This window comes from Triplophysa rosa, linkage group LG20 (genome assembly GCF_024868665.1).
Source record: "Triplophysa rosa linkage group LG20, Trosa_1v2, whole genome shotgun sequence".
Taxonomy (NCBI): domain Eukaryota; kingdom Metazoa; phylum Chordata; class Actinopteri; order Cypriniformes; family Nemacheilidae; genus Triplophysa; species Triplophysa rosa.
Window position 1 is genome coordinate 18028377 of NC_079909.1, and position 24864 is coordinate 18053240.

A 24864-nucleotide genomic window follows, 5' to 3' on the forward strand; every position below is an offset into this window, starting at 1 on the left:
ACCAGCAGCAGTGCCTCCAGCACAACAAGCACTGAGGGAAAAGATAATCCCGCCCCCCGCCTCAGAAACACCCCCACGCTCATGAATAATAATGAGAAGGGTCTGAACCGAGATCTTCTGTTCTGAACTCTTGAACAACTACTAATGTGAGTCCAAGCTGCTTGTACATATCATTATTATTACTTAAGAATTTGTATCAGCTACAATGTATCTTAAAACAAAATGTTATGTAACATATTGTTATTTTACAGAATTCACATTTAAAACCATTTGAGTTCTAATAACAGGGTTGAAAAACAAAGAACGACAGTAAAAAATGCATGTCCATTAGGGTTGCACAATGCATTAAAATGGCCAAAAAAATCCAAATGTGCATGTGTGTAAACATGCATTGACATTACCAGATTTGCTGTTATGTACTGCAAACATGGCTGATGAGAATTTCTTTTCCCAGAAAGAATATGAAACACGTATGTTGGTTATACAACAGACTTAAAGCATTACCATATTGCATTATTTTGTAACATTATTTAAAGATCTTTTCTTCCATACTGTCCAGCCCTCCCATCTACGCACTAAGAAAAATAAAGAAAAAGTGAAGGAGGGTCAGCTTGGAAGTCGTACACATGGTCTTCCCTCCGAGTCGACAGACAGCATCCTTCTCACATCGGGTTCACGTTGGGCCTCGACACGCTACGCTGCCCTTTGACTCCATTTGGCTGCTAAACCAATTAGACCATCATGCAGTGGGTTAAACACACACAGACGTTACACGCGCTCCCAGCGCACACATCCGTGAGAGTTTAAACACAGTTCAACCACGGTCTCGCAGGCTGATTTTCGAGCATCTCTTCCAGCCCGGCGAGAGACACACGCCAAACACAGGGAGAAAATGAATCACGTTATATGAAGTGTCTTGCAGGAAACATGGAACGCTCGAGACACAACGCTGGTTAGCGGTTTCCTCATGCTAATTCTATCAGTATGGAGCCCACGCACATGTGACACGCATCCACATAAGTGGGAGATTCATTGCCCTGTCTTTATAAGAGACACATGTTACGCGGCCATATGGCTGGAAGATTCATACGTTTCCTGATTATAGCAGATTAGTGAATGGAAAGCACAAGTAGCTCTTTTGGGTGGCCGCGCGAGGAGGCCATGGGGTGAGATCGGGGGGGACGGCGGCTGTAGGGGTGGGAGAGATTTAGTCGTGGGTTAATTGAAGCTCGATTGAACTGCTTCCTTTTTTATATGCACATTTAATTAATTCACTTTCTATCAGGGATTCTAATTACACAACACGAAATTCCAGCAGCGGATTCTCAACAGGGCCGGAATGACCTCATTTAAAGAGGAAACAATGGGTTTGAAGACTTCCTGAAAAGCGTGCTGGTTACACCAGTGGCTTCCTTATTTTTAAATTAAAAAATAAATAGGAAACATATCCTGACCGATGGAATATCAGCTAGGTTTATACTGCTGACCAATGACGTCTCAGCTTTGCTCAACGATTTCACTTCATACTCCGTCAGGGTTGAACATTATTCCGGGTAGATTTTGACCTTGAAAAAATAAGGCATAACCATTGAACTTCGCCGCAGGGGAAAGATTAAGCTCAGCTGAGATTGTATTACAAATCCGCCCGCCCAGAACATTAGCGCAGCTAAATAAACAAAAATCAATATCATTCAGACGACTCATCTGATTCTGCACGAGACATAGCTGTGCTAAGATTCGTCCGCAAAACAAGCACCTCGGCAATAATAGCTGATAATACAGCTCAGAAAAACGAAATTTCAACACCAATTCCACATTAGTTCAATGACTTTTCCCCCATGTAGGCTATATATTTCTTTCTTTGTTTCTCTATCGCCATCCGGCTCTATCTTCTGCTGTGCTTTTCTCGTTTGTTGTACGTTGTGTGTGCGGTAGATAATGGAAGTCAGGACTCCCGTGTTTAAAGGACGCAGCCCAGAGGCGATGCCTTCCTCTCTCCAAATAGATTACTCTGTAAATAATAATAAAAAAACGAATTAATTCTCCAACTTCTGAGACCCTGCAGCCCGAGGCGGTGCAAACCCGGAATTGTAAATTGATACAATGTGCATCCTTTCAGATAAACAAATAGTGCGTTTGTGACAGACTGAAAGGGATGCTTTCGTAGCGCTCTAATTTCCCGAACAGTCAAATTATATATTTTTTGTCTGTTTAAATGTACGACGAATCCTTTCGTGTTTAGTCAAGCTCTGGAGGACAGCAAGACAACTGCGAGAGCTGAAAGGGATCTGTAAGGTGCAGATGACAATGTTTCAAGAGGCAATTTTCATGAAAGCCAAACATTACGATTATGCTACAACTGCACACGCAATACAATTTTATAACTTCACCAACAGAAGAATGGAAATAGCATTGACAAAAATGAAATTTCTGAGTGTATGGTAGTGTTAAAATAATGCTAAAGCTGAAAATGATATTTCGATTTTTTTTACAGTCATTGAAAATGAAACTTTAATTGCATAGCTTTTCCAACACTAGTTGAGTGATAGTTACCCAAAAACAAAAATGCTTTCATCATTCGCTCTCGTGTCATTTTATACCTGTAGGACTTTATTTCTTCTCTAGAACGCAAAAAAAAAAAATGTTGGTAACCAAACGAAATTGGACCCCACTGACTTCCATTGTATGAACACAAAACCACTGAGACAATTCTCAAAATATCTTCTTTTGTGTTCCACGGACGAAAGAGTCTTGGTCAGGTTGTGAAGGATGTGAGGGTGAAAAAATGATGCCAGGAGTTTTGGGTGAACTATTGCATTGTCTCTAAATGAAGTGGATTCTTACTGAAACTGCAACAACAACAAAAAATCACAAACCAAATCACCACTAAAAAAACACATCTTCGTTGCAAAACATCCAAGGCAGATCTGACCTATATGTTCTGGTCATGTTCTAAATTGAGACAATATTGGTTTTCAATTTTTGAGATCTTAGGCTCAGCTTTTAAAATAAGAATTCAACCTAACCCAATAATGGCTTTTAGTATCACAGGTGATGACACTTACATAACTAAGGATAAAGAAAATGCCTTTGCATTTGCAACATTAATAGCTAGAAGAAGAATTCTTTTAGAATGGAAATCGCCAACTCCACCTAAACTGTCGTTATGGCTGAGTGACCTAATGGTGTTTCTGAAAACTGAAAAGATCAAATACTTTCTCAGAGGTTCAACTGGAACATTCTACAAAATATGGCACCCTTTAATAATGTCTATCGAAAATAATGTATCTCTACCTCTTTGAGGATCACCCTCTCCCTCCCAACCTCTTCCTTTGTTACTATTTTTATTAAAGATAGACATATATATTTTTTTGAGATAATGCAGTTGCATTTGTACTTCCACAATGTTACGATGTGTGTTATTGTTTTTATTTTGTTTCATGGGAGGTTTATGTTCAATGTGGATTTGGGGTAACAAATTGGGGGGAAAAAAATGTACGCCTTTGAAAGTGCTCTGTCACTGTATATTTTCGGTGTACCATGTTCTGATAAACACAATATAAAAAAACACATCTTAAAAAGATAAATGACAGAAAACGAGAGAGAGTGAGAGAGCTGCATGGACTCCACACAGATAGTGGATTTGAACAGGGGTGCGGAGAGAAACGGGGGGCTTTTAAGAGTACAAAGACTCCAGTAGGTTTGAGTTAGCCTAAGGGCCAGCCTGCCAACAGAGCAGATAGTACCGGCCTCTGCACCCTCACCAGGCTCTCGGCCAACACACACGCACTTTACTCGTAATCTAGCCCAGAGTGGATTAGAGAGTTCCTCTCACTAACTCCCCCCGTCTGCCCTTACCCCAATGCCCTCCAGTGGTACCTTCAAGTTTAGTGCAGGTCAGCAGGGTAAATGAAGGGGGAATCGATGCTCTCAGTGTGTGTGCAAGTGTGTAAATTATCTGAGACGACCAGAATATCATCTCTTCACTTCACAGATCTGTCGGCCTGATAGTCGCCTCCACTGGAAATTGCGAGAGGTGCTTTCGACTGCTGCTGTCGATTGTTTGTCTGTTTCAAAGGACAGTCCCGAGGCCACGATTACGGCAAATAACGCTGTCTGAAACATATCAACCCTGTCGACAGACAGACGCGTTCAGGATTATTGCAGAGGTGAAATAAAGAGTGGGCAATTTTAATCAAGTTTGGGTCATTTTTCAGTAACTAAACAACAAAAACACTTTAGCGATGTAAACATTTTGTTTAGGATTGCCATTGTTTTCTATACAATGATAGACCGACACACAGGTTATTTAAAGAATAATGTTTCCAGAATGGGATATAGAACAACTAACCGATTCATTTTTGCAGATTTTTGTACAGTACGTTAATATCTCAGCATTATTTATGAGCTAAATCGCATAACAACCGACCTGACACAGGATATGTATACATACAGTATATATATATAAATAAATATATATAGTCTACAATATACTGTATATAATAAATAATATATATATATTTATTATTTCATGGTGACCTGATGCTTTAAAACAACACTGTCTTCCGCACTCTCCCACACTTCCCATAGTGGCTCATTTGAGACAAAATGACTATTTAAAAATAACAGTGGTTGCATAAATTCAATTAGAGGCTTTTGGTCACGGTGGAAAGGGGAGCGCGGGGCAATTAACCATCCTATGAGCCCTCAGCCAGCCTGACTGCTGACAGAGAACAGATGATGGGGCCGCTCGCTGTGTCACACCCGTAATTGGCCAAAGCACATTAATCAAAAGTGAAAAGAGGCTTCCGAACACAAGAGAGACGAGGAAGAGAAAAGGGCGACAGAAATGAGGGGGTGAAATAAAGAGAAAGGTGAAGAACTGCGTATCCACTGCAACTTGATTTTGTCTCCTTGCTTTCGTTGTAGAAATCGTCTCTCCGTTACGAAATCTCATGCGTAGATTTCTCCTCACGAGTGACTGATTTGGGACACTACACCGGCATTTTACAACAATTTAACAACAATAATCCGCCGGGAGTAAAAATACACAGCACACACGAATACTGTGTTAAAAGAATTCTACAAAAAAGCAGCCCAACTTCAATAACAGTCATCAGTAATAGCCTAGACAGTTTAGCAGATTGTGAAAGAGAGCTTGTGCCGAATAAACTGGGTGGGCGTGATAATCGTGCTCAATTAGTTTCTGATTGGCTCTGACAGAATCTGGGCACTGATATACAGGACACAGATGAAGGCCATTATCAGCCACTGAAACAAGCTGTCACTCCTCAGAGGATGTTTACTGTACTAAATAGTGTGCATATGGGCGCCCTCTCTCTCTCTCTCTCTCTCTCTCTGGTCATTCACACGTCTTATCAGCAGATACACTGACAGCCATAGACAAACACCCTCAAACTGCTTCTCGGTATCTAAAGCTACTCTGCATGTACTTGAATCTGCATTAATCACACCCAATATATTGACCATGTACATATCAACACATTTTTCAATCTTATTTTGATCAGAATCGGATAATCTAACGCTATTTTCTCAAGTTCACCACTATATCAGATGTTATATCAGATAATGAGTATTTATGCTTTTAACATATTAAGCACTAATAATAATATAAATCCGTTTCTACAGTGCATTATTTTCGCTCGATTTTATAAATGTTGGACATTGTTATCAGTTGTTGGTTTACATTATACTGCATATTGATTTTTATTTCTATACAGGCGCATCTTTTATGAGTGCTAGGTCCATGATGCTTGTTTAAAAGAGAAAATCAAGATGGTTTGCAGTGTTGGGTGTAACTATAGTTACTAAGTAATAAGGGATTACTCTAATTTTTTTTGCAATTTTATTACAGTTACTTCTGATGTAATTAAACTAAATACTTTGTGTAATATATGTGTGTGTAATAGTGGAATTGACATCAAAATTCAAAGTCTAACTTTAAAATCCGTGCTTTAATGAATAATTCTCACATTTGTAATACTTTGGTTAATAAATAATACTACTTTATGTAGTTTTATATGATTTATTTGAATGAAATAAAAGAGCCGTTTCATGTCTATCCTTCAATCACTTAACTAATCAAGTTTGATATAGGATATAGAAAGTAATTAGTAATAAGTAACTAAATACTTTTTGGAGAGAGTAATTTGTACAGTAATCTAATTGCACTATTGAATATGTAATTAGTAACTAGTAGTTAATTACTTTTCAGAGTAACTTGCCCAACACTGGTGGTTTGTATAATTGTATACAATTAAATAGAATGTCAAAATGACAAGGTAAAGACTTAATTAAAACAATATTAACATCCCCATCTGTTATTGCTCATGGCACAAAAAATAATGATCGTATTAGCTAAAATGTCCATCTACATCAGTGAAAAACCTAACCTAACTATTAAAGAAAAATAAGAAGATAAATACATGTGATTTGTGAACAATAACTGACTGCATGTCGTAACTGGAGAGCAACACATCCCAGTAAACTCTCTGTGAAGTCTAGCGTCTGATCCTTAAATATTCCCACCGTCTGTCTGCTAACCAGAGGTTAATGTGACTTCTATTTGTTTGCTATTGCAGAACGTGTGAAGGCACAATCATCTATTCTCCAGTAATATGCTTGAGTGAGTATGGGACGTGTTCAGCCAGCGGGAACAACAGAAGTCTAAACCGCACACACACACACACACAGAGAGAGAGAGAGAGAGAGAGAAACACACTCAAACAGCACCTCTGTGCACTGCTGCCTCCACCAAATTAAATGGCAGATTTGATAATTTCACTAGAGTGATTTGAGAGAGAGAGAGAGAGAGAGAGAGAGGTTTGTTTGCTAAAATCAGCAGGGGACCAGAGTGGTGAGAAATGTCAGGTCAAATTGTTCTTGACAGTGTTAATATCTGCACCTCATAGCAGTAATTACATGTAAATAAATAGTGAAATAGCGCTCAGCTGGAGACTAAGAGGAAAAAAGTGTGTCTGCGAGACAGCCAGCTGGGACTCCAAGCAGCTCATTTTACAGACAGTGAAGCAAACAGAACGTCAACTTTGCAGAATAATACAAATGATGAAGAGGAACTAAAGACATAAATTAACATTTCAGCAGACGCATTAATATTTAATCTCTGTTGGAGTAACCTGAGGTGAAGTCTTTTGCCAGTCCAGACCTGTAAGCACTACGCAAACATGCAGTTCCAGTTCTTAAGTCTAAATGCACAAGTCAACGCCTCTATACAATAACTAAAGAACTCTTAGAAGTGTCAGTCAGTGGGATGCTCATGAGATGAAGAAGACAGCTGTATGATATGAGCAACCTCAGCCCAGCGGGACTCGGTCCGCAGGCAACCCGAGATGTCAGTCCATAGATTACCTGTGTGTGGGTTTTGGGTGTGTAGTGGTTGGGGTGTGAACGGAGGTTTGGGTTTGGTAGTGTTAGATTATTAATCACTTCTCTGCACCTGTCATAGTGGCATGTGGAACTAACAGGAGGCACATTTCACGAAGATGACATCAAGCGGAGGGCTACTAAAGGAGGTTTATCGATGTCTGTTCAACCCGGCAGTGACCCCGCAAACCCTTAAACTGTTGAACCCGTGATGCCAAAAACACGGTAAGCTCCCTCCTCACCTGCTACCAAGGGGCTAAAACACTTTTACAACCAATGCAACTAAAGAAATCGTATTAGAGAGTATATAGCCATAATATGCCATCTATGATTTTTTATAGAGATCATGACACGATGGAGATCATATAGTGAGGATATACTGGATATATAATTATCTTATATATTTATAGTAAATACACACATGATATTATCAGTGTATGTGTGTATATATACTGTGCGTGGATATGTATATTCTCCATATAAGTATTTCCAATTGCGTGGGACACACGGCATATGAATTGGTCTCACTGATTTCCTCCTTTAAATCCCTATCTTCTAGGATTTGCTGAAATTTATATTGGCTGCCTCTGCAAGATAAATGTAAATCGCATTCCCTTATATTTGCTATTTATCAGGACGCGGCAGCTCGCTTTCGGCCGGGGAAAATATCGCTCACCCGCATACAAACAGCCCTGCATTTAAATAGCATTTTTATTGTCTGCGGTAGCCTTTCATCTGAACGCAGGAAGCGCATCTCTTCCTCTCCAGGGGAAGAAGAGAGCGAGCGAGAGAGGGAGAGAGACACGGTCTTAAAGAAAGAGGCTGGAAAGGAAGAAGAACGGGAAAATAAACTAAAAGTCTTTGAGATGAGAGAGCAAGTATTGGCCTCTGCAGGAGCCATAAATGGATGTTAAAGAACACAGACAGGTGTGGAGGATGCATGACCTGATCTCATGAGACTGACCACCTCTGGATCGTTAACAAAACATCAGACGTTCACAAGTGTGGGTTGCATCAAAACTCATGAATGCTCAATTTTCTGAACTAGAACCTGCAACTAGACTCCAGCATTAAACCCTTAAAGAAGTGCAAGCTGTGTTTGTTTGTGCATCACCACAAGAGCCATGCAGCCAATCTGAACATACAGGTAAAAAATCCAGACATCTTGGTTAACTACAGTAACTAGTGCTATAGTAATCATAATAAAAATATTATTTTAAAAAGCATGCTTATATACTATAAAACCACAGTAAAAAAATGTAAGGGATTAAATTGTAGTATAGTGCACTTTCATAGACCTAAAACAGTACTTAAGAGTAAATCGAGTCTTCGGAGAACCCCAAACCAAAACCCGCCCCTAAGACTACAGTTGTTTTGCCTAAGGCGACGATTTTGGCTGTCTGATGTTTTTGGCAGTTGACAGACAGGTCTTGCTTTGAAAAGCCTCTTATAGGTCTTTTCCATCACTGCCAAATATAAACAGTATCTGTTTTAATATGGCTTCTAATTATTAAGTATCAATTCCCCCCTTGCGCGCCGAGAGCGCACCGGGTCCGGATGAATGCGCGTTCATCCGCTTTGAGAGCGCGCCAGCTGACACGGCGCCCGGTCTGAGGCTTAATGCAAGAGTTTTTAATAATGTGTGGGACTACATACGTCTCCGCGGCTCATTGATATTCACGTGCCTAATGTCTTGTCAAAACTGCAGGCACGGGATAGCGCGAGAGAAGCGCGCGCTTGAAATTGGTGAGGTAGGTGCCTTCGCTTTTCAGTCTACGCCAGCACAGGGCTCTTAAACGTAATTCATCCCTTTTTTCGAGAAGGGCTAATGGAAGAGGAAGAGTGGTTGGAGCTTCTCTGGGCTTATCTCTGTCTGACAGTCGTGCGCAGCGGTTGGCGAGGGTTGGTGTCAGCGCGCAATGCTGTGCGGTGCATGCGAGCAGGCCCGGGGACAGGGATCAAAGGGAGGCTCGGTTGAGCGCCGTTTCTCTCTCTGATCCCTCCGGTGTCGAGACTCAACCCCGCTCGAGTGTTGCCTTATGCATCCATCTATCCATGAGAGCAGCTTCATTCCATAGCGCAAATACTCCCACGACTCTCATGCGCAAAAAGCTTCATTTTTATCCAGAGCTATATTATGTTTCCAGTTAACTTTTCCATTTACATTTATGCATGTGGTAGACGCGTTCCAAAGCCACATTATAACATCACCTTTTTTACATCAGTATGTTACCTGAGGTTCGAAGCCGTGACCTTTGCGTAGCCTTACGCAATGCTTTACCAAGGATTACCACGCTACATCGCTGTGCTATGGTACAAATACTCCACTAAAATCTCCCTCATTACAAAAAATGTTCTTCACCAAAATACCATATTCACCACCATTGCTATTACAGTAAAAACTGTGGTACCTTGGTAACTGCAAGTACTGTCATAAAATGAAATAAAAATTCAGATTCAGAACGCTTCTTACAATGTTTAAAGAAAATATTATGTTAACATTAGTTTATTTTTATTCAAGGCTACAGTCACAGTCTGTGTGATGTTTGAGTATTGTTGTTTCTCTGTCTCCCAGCAGGTGTCCCTGTCACTCAAAGCAGTCAAATTCACTTCAAAGCCTTAACGAAAGAACAATTACACTTTTAAAAAGCCCTTTAGAGTCATAATGGCAAGAGGCAGCTTCTCATTACCTGATATCATGTACCACATGGCAAAAAAAGTTGCTCTTTACCGCTGCTGCATTTGTTTATTCTCATATAAAAACGAAAACTTCTACCTGTTTTCTCTAGATAACATCAATTAGAGATGTTCTGCTTGACGCTCATTGGCTGTTTCAGTGTGAATATTTAAAAGATCACAGGGATGAAATATACAATTATTTGTTTAGGAAACAAACACCACTGATAGTAACTACTAGTGCTTTGCAGCTGGACTCCTGCTTTCTGGCACGCTGACATACTTCTACATATTTCCCCCCAACGAAAAGGACTTCTATTCCTAGGAAGGAAAAGACTGTTTTCCTTGACATCACTCAAGGTCCGTGTCCTTATCCAGCACCTGCTGTGCAACAAAATGAAATGGGGTGAAACGGCTCAAGCCCCCACCCCCCGAAAGACGAAAACATGCCTGCAGCCCAGCCAAGCAATGCCTAATGGAGTCTGAAGTGACATTGCATCACTCCCAAAGCCTAAACTTATAATCAAGGACTGCTACAACAACATGCGCCGGTGGATGGCTTTTCTACTGGGCTGTAATGGGAAAATGTGCGCTGTCTGGATGGGTTACACCAGCACCTGTGCTGACATCAGCAGGGGTCCATTACTGCTGGCACAACCCATTTACAGCCAATCACAACAGTTTGGTCAATCTTTACCAGCGACCAGTAGCTCATCAAAAGCAGACGTTTGGAGAAATAGGACTTTGGCCCGAGCACCCGCACCTATGTGCCAGACAGCTGTTGTCTGCAAAGTTCCAGTATAAGGGAGATATCTTTCATCTGAAAGATAGAAAATAACTTGTTTTAAATTGAGAACGCTTTTTTTGGCCGGTGTCACGGGCAGGAAGGTGACTGAGGGTTTTGAAGGGTAAAAACTGATGGTAGTAACAACATACACTCTTAAAAATAAAGGTGCTTCAAAAGTTTCTTTTATGCCATAGAAGAACCTTTTTTGTCTAAGGTTCCATAAAGAACTTTAACGTCTGACGAATCTTTCTGTTTCACAAAAGGTTTTTTTGTGGCGGAAAAAGGTTCTTCAGATTATAAAAAAGTAAGAAAGAGACGGTTCTTTAAAGAACCTTTGACTGAATGGTTCTTTGTGGAACCAAAAATTGTTCTTCTATGGCATCGCTGTGAAGAACCTTTTAAGCACCTTTATTTTTAAGAGTGTACAGTATTCCGTTTTTTAATACCAGCTTTATTTTCCTAAATAAATACAAACGCACAGCCTAGCTACGGTATAGATACTCTGGGTTTACATGTCTTGTAAGTGTCTTGTTATTGTAAAAATCTTAACAGTAAAAAATCAGTCATGTTAAGCGAGGTCTGATATGAGCTCAGCAGATGTACATGCAATGCATGTGTGCTACAGAAAAATGTCGAGTTTTCATGAGAAAGCTCTGCGTTGACTGTCAAAAGGGTTTGAAATGTGACTGAACTGTGTCTGTCCTGTCAGAACCAGCATTTATCTTCACACAATGAGGTCGTGATGACTCGCCCATATGGAAGAGAGAGAGAAAGGGGGGGTTGATTTAACCTTCATCTCAACATCACAAAAACATTTTATTATAATGTACAAAACCCTTCGACTCATTATTTTTCCTTTTTCCTATATCTGAATAATAAATATGACTTAAAATCTGCAAAGACAAATGGGAGATTAGAAATTAAGTAATGGCAAATACACAAGTTAAAGTTTTAAAGTAGCTGCCCTTCTCACATTAAAAATACTGTAGTTTACTACAGTCCGTACTGTAAAATTCCTAGATACTATAGTGTTTTGAACCTAACCATGTAAAAAAAATACAAAATTACATTTATTAAAAATTATTATACCTTTTATTGATTTTTATTAATCAAATTACATTTTTGTATTAATTTTAAATAAAAGTATACTACAGTACCTGCTTCAACTTATCAATTTACTGCAGTAAATAATACATGATAGTATGCATTAACAAAGTGCTACATTTGACTACAGTTTAGTATAGTATACAAAAATGTTTAATGTGGGTTTGCTTAAATTACAACTAAGGTATCTCTTAACCAGATGCTTCATGAGAAATATATGTTTAAGCAAATACTTTAAAACTTGTTAGATAAAAAACTGGTGTAAATATGATGTAATGTAACCCAATATATGTTTTTTTAAATTATGCTATCATGTTTTTATTGTGTTAGTTATCTGTAGTTTTTTAGTTATTATGGCTAAAATCAAAACAAACCAACTGCAGTTTGATTGATATTAATTGGAATGCACAATAAAAAACAAAAAAACAGAGTTATCTCATTTTGAACCAAACTCTTCATATATTGTACCAGGATTATTTCTCAGTTCATCTGAAATTACTATATATATAAAACACAAAATTAATATTTTTTTCATTTAAATAGACCTGACAGAATTTGCAAAACCCCCCATTAAGCAAAAGTACTTAAGCACAGAAAAAGGAAACGAGAGGCTCCATTAATAAAGAAAGACCTCCGTGTCTGCTGGTATTTACGGCGGTTTGGAGCGAAAGCATTAGCGCTCAAAGCCCCTGTGCCACGATTAACAATCTCTCGCACTGTAAGACGCCCATGTTATCCTTCCAACGTTCGAGTTCCGAGAGCAAAAAGCTCTTTTTTGTCACCAAATCCTTAATTCTTTCTTCTCTGGAAAAAAGAGGGTAATACTGAGAATGTTTCTCAATCTGCTTTGAGAAAGCAAGAGAGAAAAGGAAAACCCCCAATAAAACATGTGTGAACGAAAGGGTAATTGTGGACAAATGCAGCACTGAAATTCATTTTCAACTCTTTACGCACCATTTCAATCTTGTTTTATGCCTGTTAGCCACATCTTGTTGGTGAGGGTCGCCAGGACAGCCCAGTATTGATGGATAATTGTGTATAATTCACTCTTTACATGCCATTTGCATCAATACGTGTTATTCTTCATTTGTGAGCGTTTAAGATGGCACATTTCCCACAGAAGGTCAAACTAGAGAAGAAAATCTGCCATCTTTTTCTAAAAATACAAAACTACGGCACAGAAAGGTTTTGTCAGACGTCCACTTTTGGCTCGTACAACAATTACAGCTCAACTAAGACAACAACTTCACTGTGACGTTACTAACTATAAATCCTGAAGCTCACTTTGACATATACAACTTTTGAATATATTTACACCTGTGCATTGTCAATTTAAAAGCATGCACTGATAAAATGTGCACAATACAACCATAAATGTATCTAAAAAAGGTACATTTTCAAGTCAAGAGAAAGTTAACTGGATTTGGGCTTTTATCTCATTCGCCAAAGAAGCCAATTCTTCCTAAATTCTATGACGTTCTTGATCTCTGAATGGCACTGAACTTCTTTCAATGTGTGTCATCATTTCACGTCACACTAACCTGTGGAGAAAGGCCGTTGCTCACAGGGTTCATGTGGTTGCTTGAAGCTGACGGGCTCATGAACGTTTCTGAATAGCTGGAGAAGGTGTGGCGATTGGACGACAGGCCGTAGGCGGAGCTGCTGTCGGCCGTGAGCCCGCCCTGGTGCATGGAGGATGGTGGAAGAGGCTGTGGCCGATGTAATGTACTGCTGCCATCTGAAGCACAGGAAAAGACTACACTAATAATATAAACCATCTTAATACCAAATACCATTAGTTTTGAACCACATGAGGGGTAATAAATGATGACAGAATTTTTATTTTTGGGTGAACTGTCCCTTTAAGGTTATACCTAGAGAGTTATTTAATTTAGTTCATAACCATTTTTTACCTTGTGAGAGAGTGGTGCTGGGGTATGTCGAGTCTGGAAGCTGATAGGTGGATAAAGTTGGCATTCCAGTGGGCGGGAACCCTCCGGGCAACAGGTGGTTGAATGCTGCTAGCTGATTGGCCCCTGCTTGTTTACGCCACCTGGCCCTTCGGTTGCTAAACCAGACCTGGCAAAAGAAGAGAGAAATGAAATATAAAGACAGAGAGTCAGAATATCATCCATATACAGCAGTGTTCTAGGTACAGGTTCATAGACGTGTGTGGCAGCGAGTGTGGCCCTATGGGACGCACATGGTGAGGTCCCTGTTGTTCTAGTTAAGTGGCTAAAGCTGAGATCTGTATAAACAACCTCTCTGAGGTGCCATCAGAAAGAGAGGTCGTAAAGAGGTCAGAGGTAGCCCACACATCTTCTTCACAGACATCTCCAGTGTGTTTATTTACCTGTCGGGCACTTTAAAGACAGTCTAGAGCACTTATAACAGCTTTGTTGTTGGACACGTAAACACAAACACACATCATTTCAAATACAGATTAAAATCAAGCTATGATTTATTTGTCACTTGCCACTTTGTCAATACCTCATCCTATACTGGAAATGATTTATTATCTGTAGATTTATTGCGTACTGTTTTTCTTACTATATGTTGATACATCATTTATATTATTCATACTATTTGTTGATGTATTATTGTGTTTAATATTTTCCTGGTTTGTCCTTTATTGTATATTCTTCTATATTTTATTTGTAATTTATTGTTTTTGTCCTTCTACCCCATCTTCGTAAGAGGAATGGACAAAGAATTTCTCTGTTTTAAAGTACAGGTGGTAATAAAGAATCTTGAATCAGGTTTGACTTTGACTTTGAAATAAAATAAAATAAAAATACCCACATTTTTGATCTGGGCAAAAAATATATATATTTAAAGGAGAAGTGTGCCATTTCTTTGCTTGTAGTGCCACCAAATATTTACATTTTCTAAAGAAAGGCTGTTTGTTTCATCTGGATGGTTGTTAGGGTTTTTCTAAAGTCTAAAAGAGCAGAATCCAGATCAATGTTTTAAGATCACATTGGTTTGTTTACAATCTGTAAAACGTCAATCTCTGAATGGATTACTCATGATTCTGCACAATAAACTGAGTTGAGAGAAAGTGTTTTAACATCATTAACATTTAAAAATACTTCACCTTTACATCCAACTATCAAAAAGTCTTAAAGTCCCCATGAAGCGGAAGTTGCGATCGTGTTAACTTCCGTATTCTGACGCATTTCCGAGTGAAAAGGAATTTCGAATGAGAAAAAATTGTGGGCATGGTTTGTTTTTTTCCCCGCGCTTTGATTGGATGTATAAAAACAGCCGTTGCATTTTGGAATGTAACTGGGAGCAGACTGACAGTTGAAGGGGAGAAGTTAACAGATGCCCCGCCCATGCCGTCTAAGTTACGTCATTTAAGATGGCAGTCACTACAGTACGGACGTGCATTTTCAGATTTTAACTGAAGATTATGAGGGCACATGAATTTTAAAAAGAAAAGGACCCACATTGGTAAGCTATTTACATTAAACGCTGCAATAATTCAAGAAAAAATAGGAATTGTTGTTTTTAATTTCACTGGGACTTTAAACTTAAACCAGACTGACTTCAGATCGTCTTCGAACAAGAATAATTTGCACATTTAGACCAGCTTCTTCTCTATCAAAACATGAACATAATTAGCTTTTCTAAAAGGCCTGGCAGTCAACGGCTCGCTGGAGAAAGACCGGAGCCCTGCGTATGTGAAAGGTTGCAGACATTGATCTATGCCGTGCACTGGCAATTCATCCGCGTTTAATACACTGTCAGCGCAGTTCATCTACTGTTGTGTTTAAAACTCGCCGGTCCATTGTGCGTCCACATGAAAGGTGGAGACAAAGGCCTCTCAATACGCCCGGCTGAAAAGTGTCCACAAAGAGTGGGCGTCCCTTTTTAAATGCGCCTTTAAGTGGTTCACTTTCATGGTATGCACACAAGGAGACACTCTATTCTGATGCAAGACTCCATAGACACACACACACACACACACACACACACACTCGCTTTCCTTTCTCACAAAGCCTTGCTTACATTGTCCATGTGCAAAACTGTCAGCCCGCTAACAGCTAGCATCTCATTCATAGCACTTCAATGGATCGCCAACGTTTGATGCGACTGGAGATGATTCTTACCCATCTGTCAAGCGCTGGATTTCACTCTCTTGTGTTAAAAAGGCAACACCCCCACCCCCTTGAAGGAGGAGACTGTTTATCCCTCCGTCTGCCCTGGGCCTTGGTGTCCAGAGGACACAAATGTGATGGTCCTGTGTTTCGAAACACGTCTGTAAATGTATGTGGTGGGATTTTATCTCTCAAACTCTTTGCTCGGGAGCTGGGAAACTGAGGATGGTTGCGTCCTTCCCCCACACCCCTAAAAGTGTCCCTGACCTGTGACCTTTGAACCCCATCCTTCTATCCTTTCATCTTCACGGCCTCTACCTTCTTTCTTCTGCAGCTCTTTTCTTCTGCAAAATCAACGAGGAAACTTGCGCTTTTGTAGCTTAAGAGATGTAGGGTACGTATAAGGAATAATTCACCCCAAAATAAAAATTCTGTCATCACCAAACAACACTGAACCCCACTGACTTCCATTGTATGAACACAAAACCACTAAGACATTTCTTAAGATATCTGAATCAAGAGTCAAATTGTTTTTCCCATTGTTTTCAATTTCAGAACTCTGGACAAAACAAACAATTTCTTTATGGTTAAAAGCAACCTTGTTTCTTCTCTGGCTTTCTGTTGGATCTTCCTCCACGTTCATCCTCACACACACTAACACACACATCAACTTATCTCTGCGCTGTAAGACCACACAATCTATAATACGCATAAGCTATGACAATTCCTAAAGAGATTTGGGATTCATCTCGCTGGTCCGCTCATGCATCACAGCGAGCATCCCTATAGTCAGAACGTTTAAGATGAAGCCAGCAGATCTTGTGGCTTTACCATGTGCACGGTGGGGCGTCCGTCTGCCTTAATCACACCCGGAGCCTGCGAAGCATTTCTGGCTAAGTGAATTAGATGCCTTTGAAACAAACATGGCGTCACTGAGGTACCCACATTAACTCAAATGCCAGCAGTCTGTTCTTCTATCAAGTTAAAGCTGAAAATGTGTCCACATCTGTACAGGAGGGAAGAAGTGCATCACCATACGCCGGTGGTGCCCTGCGTGTGTTTTCTGGGTCTCTCCATTGAGCTGGATTTTGGAAATCAATGACAAAGTCACCTTGAAGACTCCCAGATTCCCTCTTTTGCTCTCCGCAATCCAGCATAATTCCTCCACTGAGACGGATATCATTCTGCCCATATCAAACCCACATGAGAACAAACTTTCACACTGTCCACCGTCACTCATTGTCATGTGATGTCAGATGAGAGAGAGGAGCTGAAACAATGCTGTTGATATATTCGATATATTTTATAATTTTGCCGTTTTCTGACTTCTTGTTTCTATATGTCTATAATATTTATAAGTACAACATCTGTAGATGGTTTCAGCGGCAACAACATAAACAAATGTTATGTTGCCCAAACTTAACCTCCGGTAGGTCTCAGTAAAGAAACAATAAATGTTGAGAAGTAATAATGTATTTAAATACAATTGATTTACAATAAAATAATAATATTAATTAATATTAATATAAAGTAAATATAAAATAAATTGTTATATTATAACCAAACACAGACCGAAAGTTAACTTCGGTCCAGTGCGTGCATATGAAACCGTCTACAGTATAAGTATGTTTATACTTCATCTTATAAAATTTGGCAGCTAGTGAATATAAAACCAATAGAGTGGTAGTTGCATCCCTGTTAGTTGTCAGTTTTGTCCGTACATTTGTTTTATTCGTTCCTCGCTATAACCCAAACACTTAAACCAGAGCACACTGTCGGGACTCAACGCCGTCTCTGTGTCCAATGCAGGAGTCTGTTGAGATTTGTGTTTACTGCACACACCTGTCACGGATAAACGGGATAAACCTACGTGCACACGCACAACGTTCCTTATACCTGCTTTTACAGGGTGTATCCTACACTGCATTCCCATGGCCCGCTGCGCACACACATACTGTACAAACAACACCAGAGCCGTTTGAAGAGAGACAGAGTCGCGACAACGAAAGTTCAAATTTTTCGGGCGTCACGCGATTCACAGAGCTATCAGATAGTTCCAGGAAGTTTTAATTATTTCTTTATTTTTTTGTTCATTAAATGACTTAAATGTCTTTAAATGTGTTAAAGTTTACCTCAATTGGTCTGTTTAGCCACAGCTCCATGCGTTACTAGAAACTTCCGGGAACTATTGAGAGGCTGCATGAACCGCCATTGCTGTGAAAAAACTGTTCCATTGATGTGACTCTCTCTCTTAATCTCTCTGTTTTTATACTAACAAATGCAATTTAACTAAGTCTAGCAAGCAATGTTTTGATAACATCCAACCACTGGTTATACTCTTTCTTTCTTTCTTTCTTTCTTTCTTTCTTTCTTTCTTTCTTTCTTTCTTTCTTTCTTTCTTTCTTTCTTTCTTTCTTTCTTTCTTTCTTTCTTTCTTCCTTCTCTCTCTCTCGCTCTCTCTCTCTCTCTCTCGCCCTCTCTCTCTCGCTCACTATGCTAATTAACATCGCTGAGAACACAAACTGCAGAAAGGAAAGTGGGATTACTCAGATAACAATCAACAAATACAAAGAGGCTAAAAGAAAGTCATTTAAATTTTAATAATGAACTGTTAGAGCATTCTTGCTCATGCATTGCAACAATTTTGTTCTCTACAGTCTTTATAAATCCTATTTATTCTTTTATGGTATACAAGCTAAGACAAGCTGAAGAACAGAGCTGCCTGATGGGATTTTCCTGCCAGAAAGACAAGCTTTAAGATTCTGCAAGTTACCACAATTTTCTTGACTTATATCAAGACACCTCAAACATAAAATTCTGTCATAGGATATAATATGAGAAAATAATATGAGAAATGTCTCAGTGGTTTTGTGTTCATCTAACAGAAGTCAATGGGGACCAATGTTGTTTGGTTATCAGCGTTGTTCAAATCATCTTCTTTTGTGTTCTGCAGAAGATGGAAAGTCATACAGGTTTGAAATGACATGAGGGTGAACTATCCCTTTAAGACTCTAGCAAACTTCCTGCCAAATTGATTTCTACGTTTCATAAAGGAAATGCTTACATCTTATTAGATTCTGCTAACTATAATGCAAAATGTGTGCTGCTCATAAAGAGAGTCTATGTCAGCATTGAACGATCCATACGATCTCTAACTGAAGTGGAGCCTGTCGCTGCCTCTTAAAAACTTCAGCCTGAATAACAACAGAATGTAATTCACTTCGTAACGGTGGTGTCGATTTATACCCATCACCAGCCTCGCTTTCTCCCCGGTTTCCTCCAAACCTCTTTCTCAAAATGTCTTCTTGTGTGTTCCACAGAAGAGTCATATACAGATTTTAAAGCACATGATTGTAAATGATGACAGAATTTGTATTTTAAGGTGAACTATCCCTTTAAGAACAGTCAACAGTCATTGGTTGCGGCCACAAAGGTTCCTGGTCATGTGCATGCATCAGAATTGCAGGAGGATGAGCGTCTAACATGCTTAAAGTCTGGAGAGGAATATCCAGTGGTGGAAAGGCCCCTCTTTTGGCCCCTGTCTCACCCCACTGCCCTCTTTTCCACTCCCCACTAAACTGACATCTGCCGGATGGGTCCGCACAGCTGTGACAGAGCAGGTCGGCAGCCGGGCCAAAGGTCTGATCTTGCTCACTCTATACAAAAACCTGCCGACATACCCAAAGCCAAACCAGTGGCAACTTCTGATAGTAGCTGAACAAGTCCTGCATTCTTACCATGAAACCGCATGTCATATGTTATTAGAATGCTTGAAACTTTTTGGCCCGTACATCTGCTAAAAATTGCCTGGGGTTGATGCCAAATTTGGACACCTAGCATACAAACCAATGGGAGGTCAAAGTTTGAGCTGCGATGAAGTCGACTACCGAGTGGATGACCTGTATCTATGTGAGTATTCCAGCAGATCCCTTTAAATGGTGCTGAAGCTGTTAAAAGAGTCAATGACAAAACCACACCACCATTTGGAGGAGGGTGGGGGTTCTTTGGGGAGGCCAAGAACTTTCACAATGGACTCCACAGAGAACCGACACATTCCCTCTACACGCTGGTCTGAGCGGACGAAGACCACTGGCCATTATTTACTTGGCTTATCCAGAGTGGCTGTCATAGGACGACCTTCACCGATGATTCAGTTTGAGTTGACCTTTTGGAGATTTTCAAAGCGTTGCATAATTCGATTATGAGAAAAATTGCATTAACAAATTATATCCATGACTCTTTTCACATGATATCTCTTTAGCTCTATTATGCGAGGGGGGATGTGTCTTTTTGATTTTTCTTGTCCTGTTTCATCATTTACATCAGTAACCATAAATACACCAAGCCCCCCTTAGGGGATTCATGCAGTCTTAGAAATATTCAGTTGACCTACAAATATGGTTCAACTTTTGTGTCTAAAAGTGTCTTTGTTTCAACCAAGAAGTATTTTTCACACTCTTGGTCCAATTACCATTATCGTACCATATTCTGGTCGAATATACATTTGTACTCGAATAATAATGGGATTGGAAACAGGAGCTATTTAGCACAGTATTGTTCAGCTCTGAACTTTCCCTTTCCGTTCTTCTCCCCTCCAAATCCTGATCTTTTGCAATGCTATCACTGTAATAATAAATGTCTTTTACTACACTAGAGCCCAGCAGATGTCTCCGATAAACCTACAATCGATGCAAATGGCTCCCCTGAGCACATCAGGTCTGAAATATTGCGATAAAACAGGCATAACATAAATCTTTCAATGTTATCCCAAGAGTGTGAAAGCAACCTTTTAGACACATATGTCTTCTTCCTTGAGTGCTCAGAGACAGAAGAAGACATATGTTGAATCAGTTAACGACCTGAAGTACTGTGCAAAAGTCTGAGACACATTAGATGCTTTAACCAAAAAATGTTCTTAAGACATTGGTTTTTTGTGGGTAGGAAATATCAATACAGTATTCCAATGTTTTTGGGGATGAACTGTAATAATAAAGAGAGATTTTGTATGAACAAGGAGTCCAACAACAGAGGGGCTCGCACAAAGATCTGGTCTCAGCATTACTGAATTCATAAGAACTGCAGACACATCTCAAACACACCTGTGAAATACAATATAATATATTATATAAATCTAAATTATATAAATTAATATAATAATTTATGCATTATATTACTTTAATTTATATTTAAATATATTTAATCAAATCAATAGTTGGTGTGAACTTTTGTCATTTTTTCTTCTTAATATTATTCTCAATGATGGTGACATCAGATCGTTTGTGTTCGTCTAATGTAAAACCTCTTTTTCACACAGAAATCTCAAATAATTAAAATTTTTTGGTCACACTAAAGTGCGGACGAGCAGCCTATAAGCATACATATCCAGGATCCGCAGAGGATGACACCAAAGATGGAAGTTTGGAGAAACCCAGACCTCCGTGCCCCACCTTCTCAGTTCTTTTACAAGTGCTTGATTGATTAATGTTGTTGTCAGGACAGAGTCCCCAGAGAGGGACAGAGGGCTCCTTTCTGATATGTAGAGGGATTTACAAGTAGCGGCCGGCTTTCAAGTGCTGGGAAGCGATCTCTGGCCAAGGGAAGAGATGAGAAATCCATCAGGAATGCATTTGGTCTATCTTTCTTTCTCTCTTGTTGTCTCCTGCTAGCTCAGTGTGCAGCTGTTGCTATAACTCTACTGTATTTGCTTTTCGAAGAGTCACAAATCGTATGGGGGGAGTAACAGGGCAGGAGTCTAACTGACATGTGACTAACACTGATGTTATCCCAGAGGAATGGAGAGGTCAAACAATTGGTCTCTGCTGGATAAATAAATATAACAGCAAATAACAACGGGCATTTGGATGAGAAGAAATGAGAAAAAAGATCTAAAGGGAATCAGATATGATCGAAATACTTATAAGATGCCAAAGAGGCTCACAAAATGGTTTGAGGCCAATTGCAAATCACAAATGCTATGCAAACAAATTTATGCAAAATAAAGTTAGTACTAAGATATTTTGATAGAATATATATATATATATATATATATATATATTGCCATTTTGGCTTTAATTGTACAGCTTTTAGTGGTAGAGAGGACAGGAAGCATAGTGGGAGAGAGAAGGGGGTGCATTCGGGAAAGGACCACGAGACGGGAATCGAACCCGAGTCGCCCGATGCGCAACCGATATTTTAACATTTATACATTAGGCAGGTACTTTTATGCACATGAACTTGGTGCAATAGTCTGAATTTGGGTAAATTTGATGAGAAATGTTCAATAACGTTGACTTTTGGCAGAATTGACAAATCTGAGCTCAGTTTTGGACATTGTTGAGATCTCTTCTGAATCTCTAATGACAGAGACATTTGTGAGATTTCAGACTCTTTTTCTCAGGAGAAACATAAGCGAAGGTTTCCATTTGCTTTCCTTTCAATCTCGCTGATGTCTAGGAGAAATAATTGAGATAGATCTGTGGTTTTTCTTTGCTTACGGGAATCTATATTAGAATTGGTGTCTAACCTGCACGCGAGCCTCAGTGAGTTTGGTCCTCTGTGCGAGCTCTTCTCTGGTGTAGATGTCGGGGTAGTGCGTCCTCTCAAAAGCTTTCTCCAGCTCCTCCAGTTGCTCGGCCGTGAAGGTGGTACGACTGCGTCTCTGCTTCCTCTTCAGGGGCAGGTCGGGCTCAGACTCCACATCCGAACCGTCGTCTGTGCGGTTACCTGCGTTAGCCACAAAACACAATCATCAATACATCGTTCCACAAAGAGTTTCTTTAAAAAACGTGAGACGTACGCCCCTGCAAAACACAGAAGGGTATCAACGATCTGGAAAGCCGAGAGCGTCCACCAGGCTAATATTAATGCTTCTGTTATCTGCACGTGTCAAAGGAACACTAGATACTGTTTCACTGGCTCTTAATCATATGTGAGAATTCTTCAGACGCATAATCCTGTCACTGAGCCCCGGAGAGGCCTGAGGGACAGAACTGCGAGGGTTCTAGTAATCTACACCAGACACCTTGCTCCGCCACGTCCTCCTCATTCTTTCGGCAGCAGCCCGAGGCGAGTTCCTGAGAGCAAGTGTTCGAAAGAAGAACGTAGGAGAGTTCTGGCCCATTGAATCCCTTCCTTTGTGTTTTCAGCAAGTGTTCGAAATATATTACAACATATTTTACATTACTTTTTTGCGGGCACGCAGTCAAAGACAAGTGCAGCTGGCATTTCACGTTTTAGCCAGCGGAGTCTTTCGAGCGCTTCGGCAGCCGAGCCAAGAGATGCGTTTGTAAGGAGAGATACGGAGTGCGTTAAGATATGTTACGGAAATGCATTAGCATGATAATTGATTCTAAAATTGCATCATACTTCATTTGTGAGCCATCTCTGTGCGTCTATTCACAGCAGCAGAAAGGTCCCGTCACAAAAATCACACTTTCTTTAAACGCACGGCGTAGAGCGCGACTCTTGCTTCAGGCCCTTTGGTCTTGCATCATCCACGGGGGAAAGACAGAAAGCTCCAAACTCCTTCCCCCGCATCGCCACAGCTGCCACGGCGGAGACAAATCTCCTTTGAGCCAGCGTGCGCTCTCTGCCCACTGCTGATCAGCAGGTTCCTGCACCCTGGACCACTTCACACCAGTTTTCCTGTCTCTCTCAGCGCCAGCATGATCGTCTTTCTCAAAGCCCCATCTGCCAGAAACTCTTCTGCTGCTGATATACTGCCAGCAAAAGAGGTTACAAAAAGGCCTGTGGGAGTGCGAAAGTGTGCAAACATTAGCATGTGCACCAGTGCGCGAGTATGCATCCCCGTGCATGCACGAGAATTCGACAATAGAAGAAGCTGCGCAGCAACAGATTCAGAACAAACCCGAGTCTGCTGCAGTCTCCAGACCGGCTCTGGAGTTTAATTAAACAAGGAATTATGGGATTATATGGAGACTATCATTACAGACCACTCGAGCGGTCTTCAGCGAATGTCTTTTTGTCTCCCCGAGCTCCGGCTCAATGATTCTCAATGGATTACATGCGACCGCAGGACATGTGCCCGCATTCATTAAATCAATTCCTCCATCTTCCCCCTTTTAATAAAGATTGATTTGTGTACCGCACTCCAACGCACGGTAGAAAAACCTTGAATATACAAAGTTGAATATGTACATATCCCGGATATCCTTTTGTTGGTTTTCATGAGGATGCGACGGAGCGATTTGTTCCTAACGCACCATGACAACACTTGAGACGGGCGCAGCGGTCCGCGGATCACTTTCCAAAGTCACCTCGTGAGGGGGAGGGAAAGAAGTGCCGCTGTGATTTTTGTTTCATTTTGTGCCACATGAATCACGAGGAGAGATTCTGTTAGCGTGCCCTGCACTACCTTCCCTTTGTTTACTTTTGACACTGTTTTACGTGCAGCATAACGTATCAAAGACTTTTCACCTTTAACCACAAACACACCGTAACTGTGTCAAATTGCACCGCACTTGAAATACCGTCGTAAAACACACGTAATCCATCAGCAAGTCTCAAACTCAGGTTGCTGTGACACAAGCTCCAGCCCGGCCGTCCTGCCAGAGGTCAACAGGGCTCTGACAACAGAAAAGGATTATGGTAATGAAACAGATGCAGGCGGAGATAGAGAGTGAGGCGGGTGTGAAGCAGACCTCTGTTGGTCGGGATCGGGATGCTGGCCTCTATCGAGCGAACAGGACCCTAAATGAGTTCATGTCCTGCAAGAATAGCTGACTGTTAAAGTATAAAATGAGAGGGCGTAAAAAACGTCAAACTCTCATG

The 24864-nt window shown here is 40.4% G+C and overlaps 1 protein-coding gene across 4 annotated transcripts in view; it reads right to left on the reverse strand.

Annotated features, from left to right (window-relative positions):
* pax7a (paired box 7a) overlaps positions 1-24864 on the reverse strand; it is a 48227-nt gene that overhangs the window by 5954 nt on the left and 17409 nt on the right. For 2 of the 4 annotated variants that reach the window (XM_057362577.1, XM_057362576.1), the window contains exons 5-7: positions 22598-22797; positions 13885-14050; positions 13513-13709 (exon numbers count right to left, since the gene is read on the reverse strand). In XM_057362577.1, the coding sequence (XP_057218560.1) occupies positions 13513-13709; positions 13885-14050; positions 22598-22797 (563 nt within the window). Of the gene's footprint in view, positions 1-13512; positions 13728-13884; positions 14051-22597; positions 22798-24864 lie in introns of all 4 variants that reach the window. The other 2 variants (XM_057362575.1, XM_057362574.1) reach the window with 1 other exon arrangement.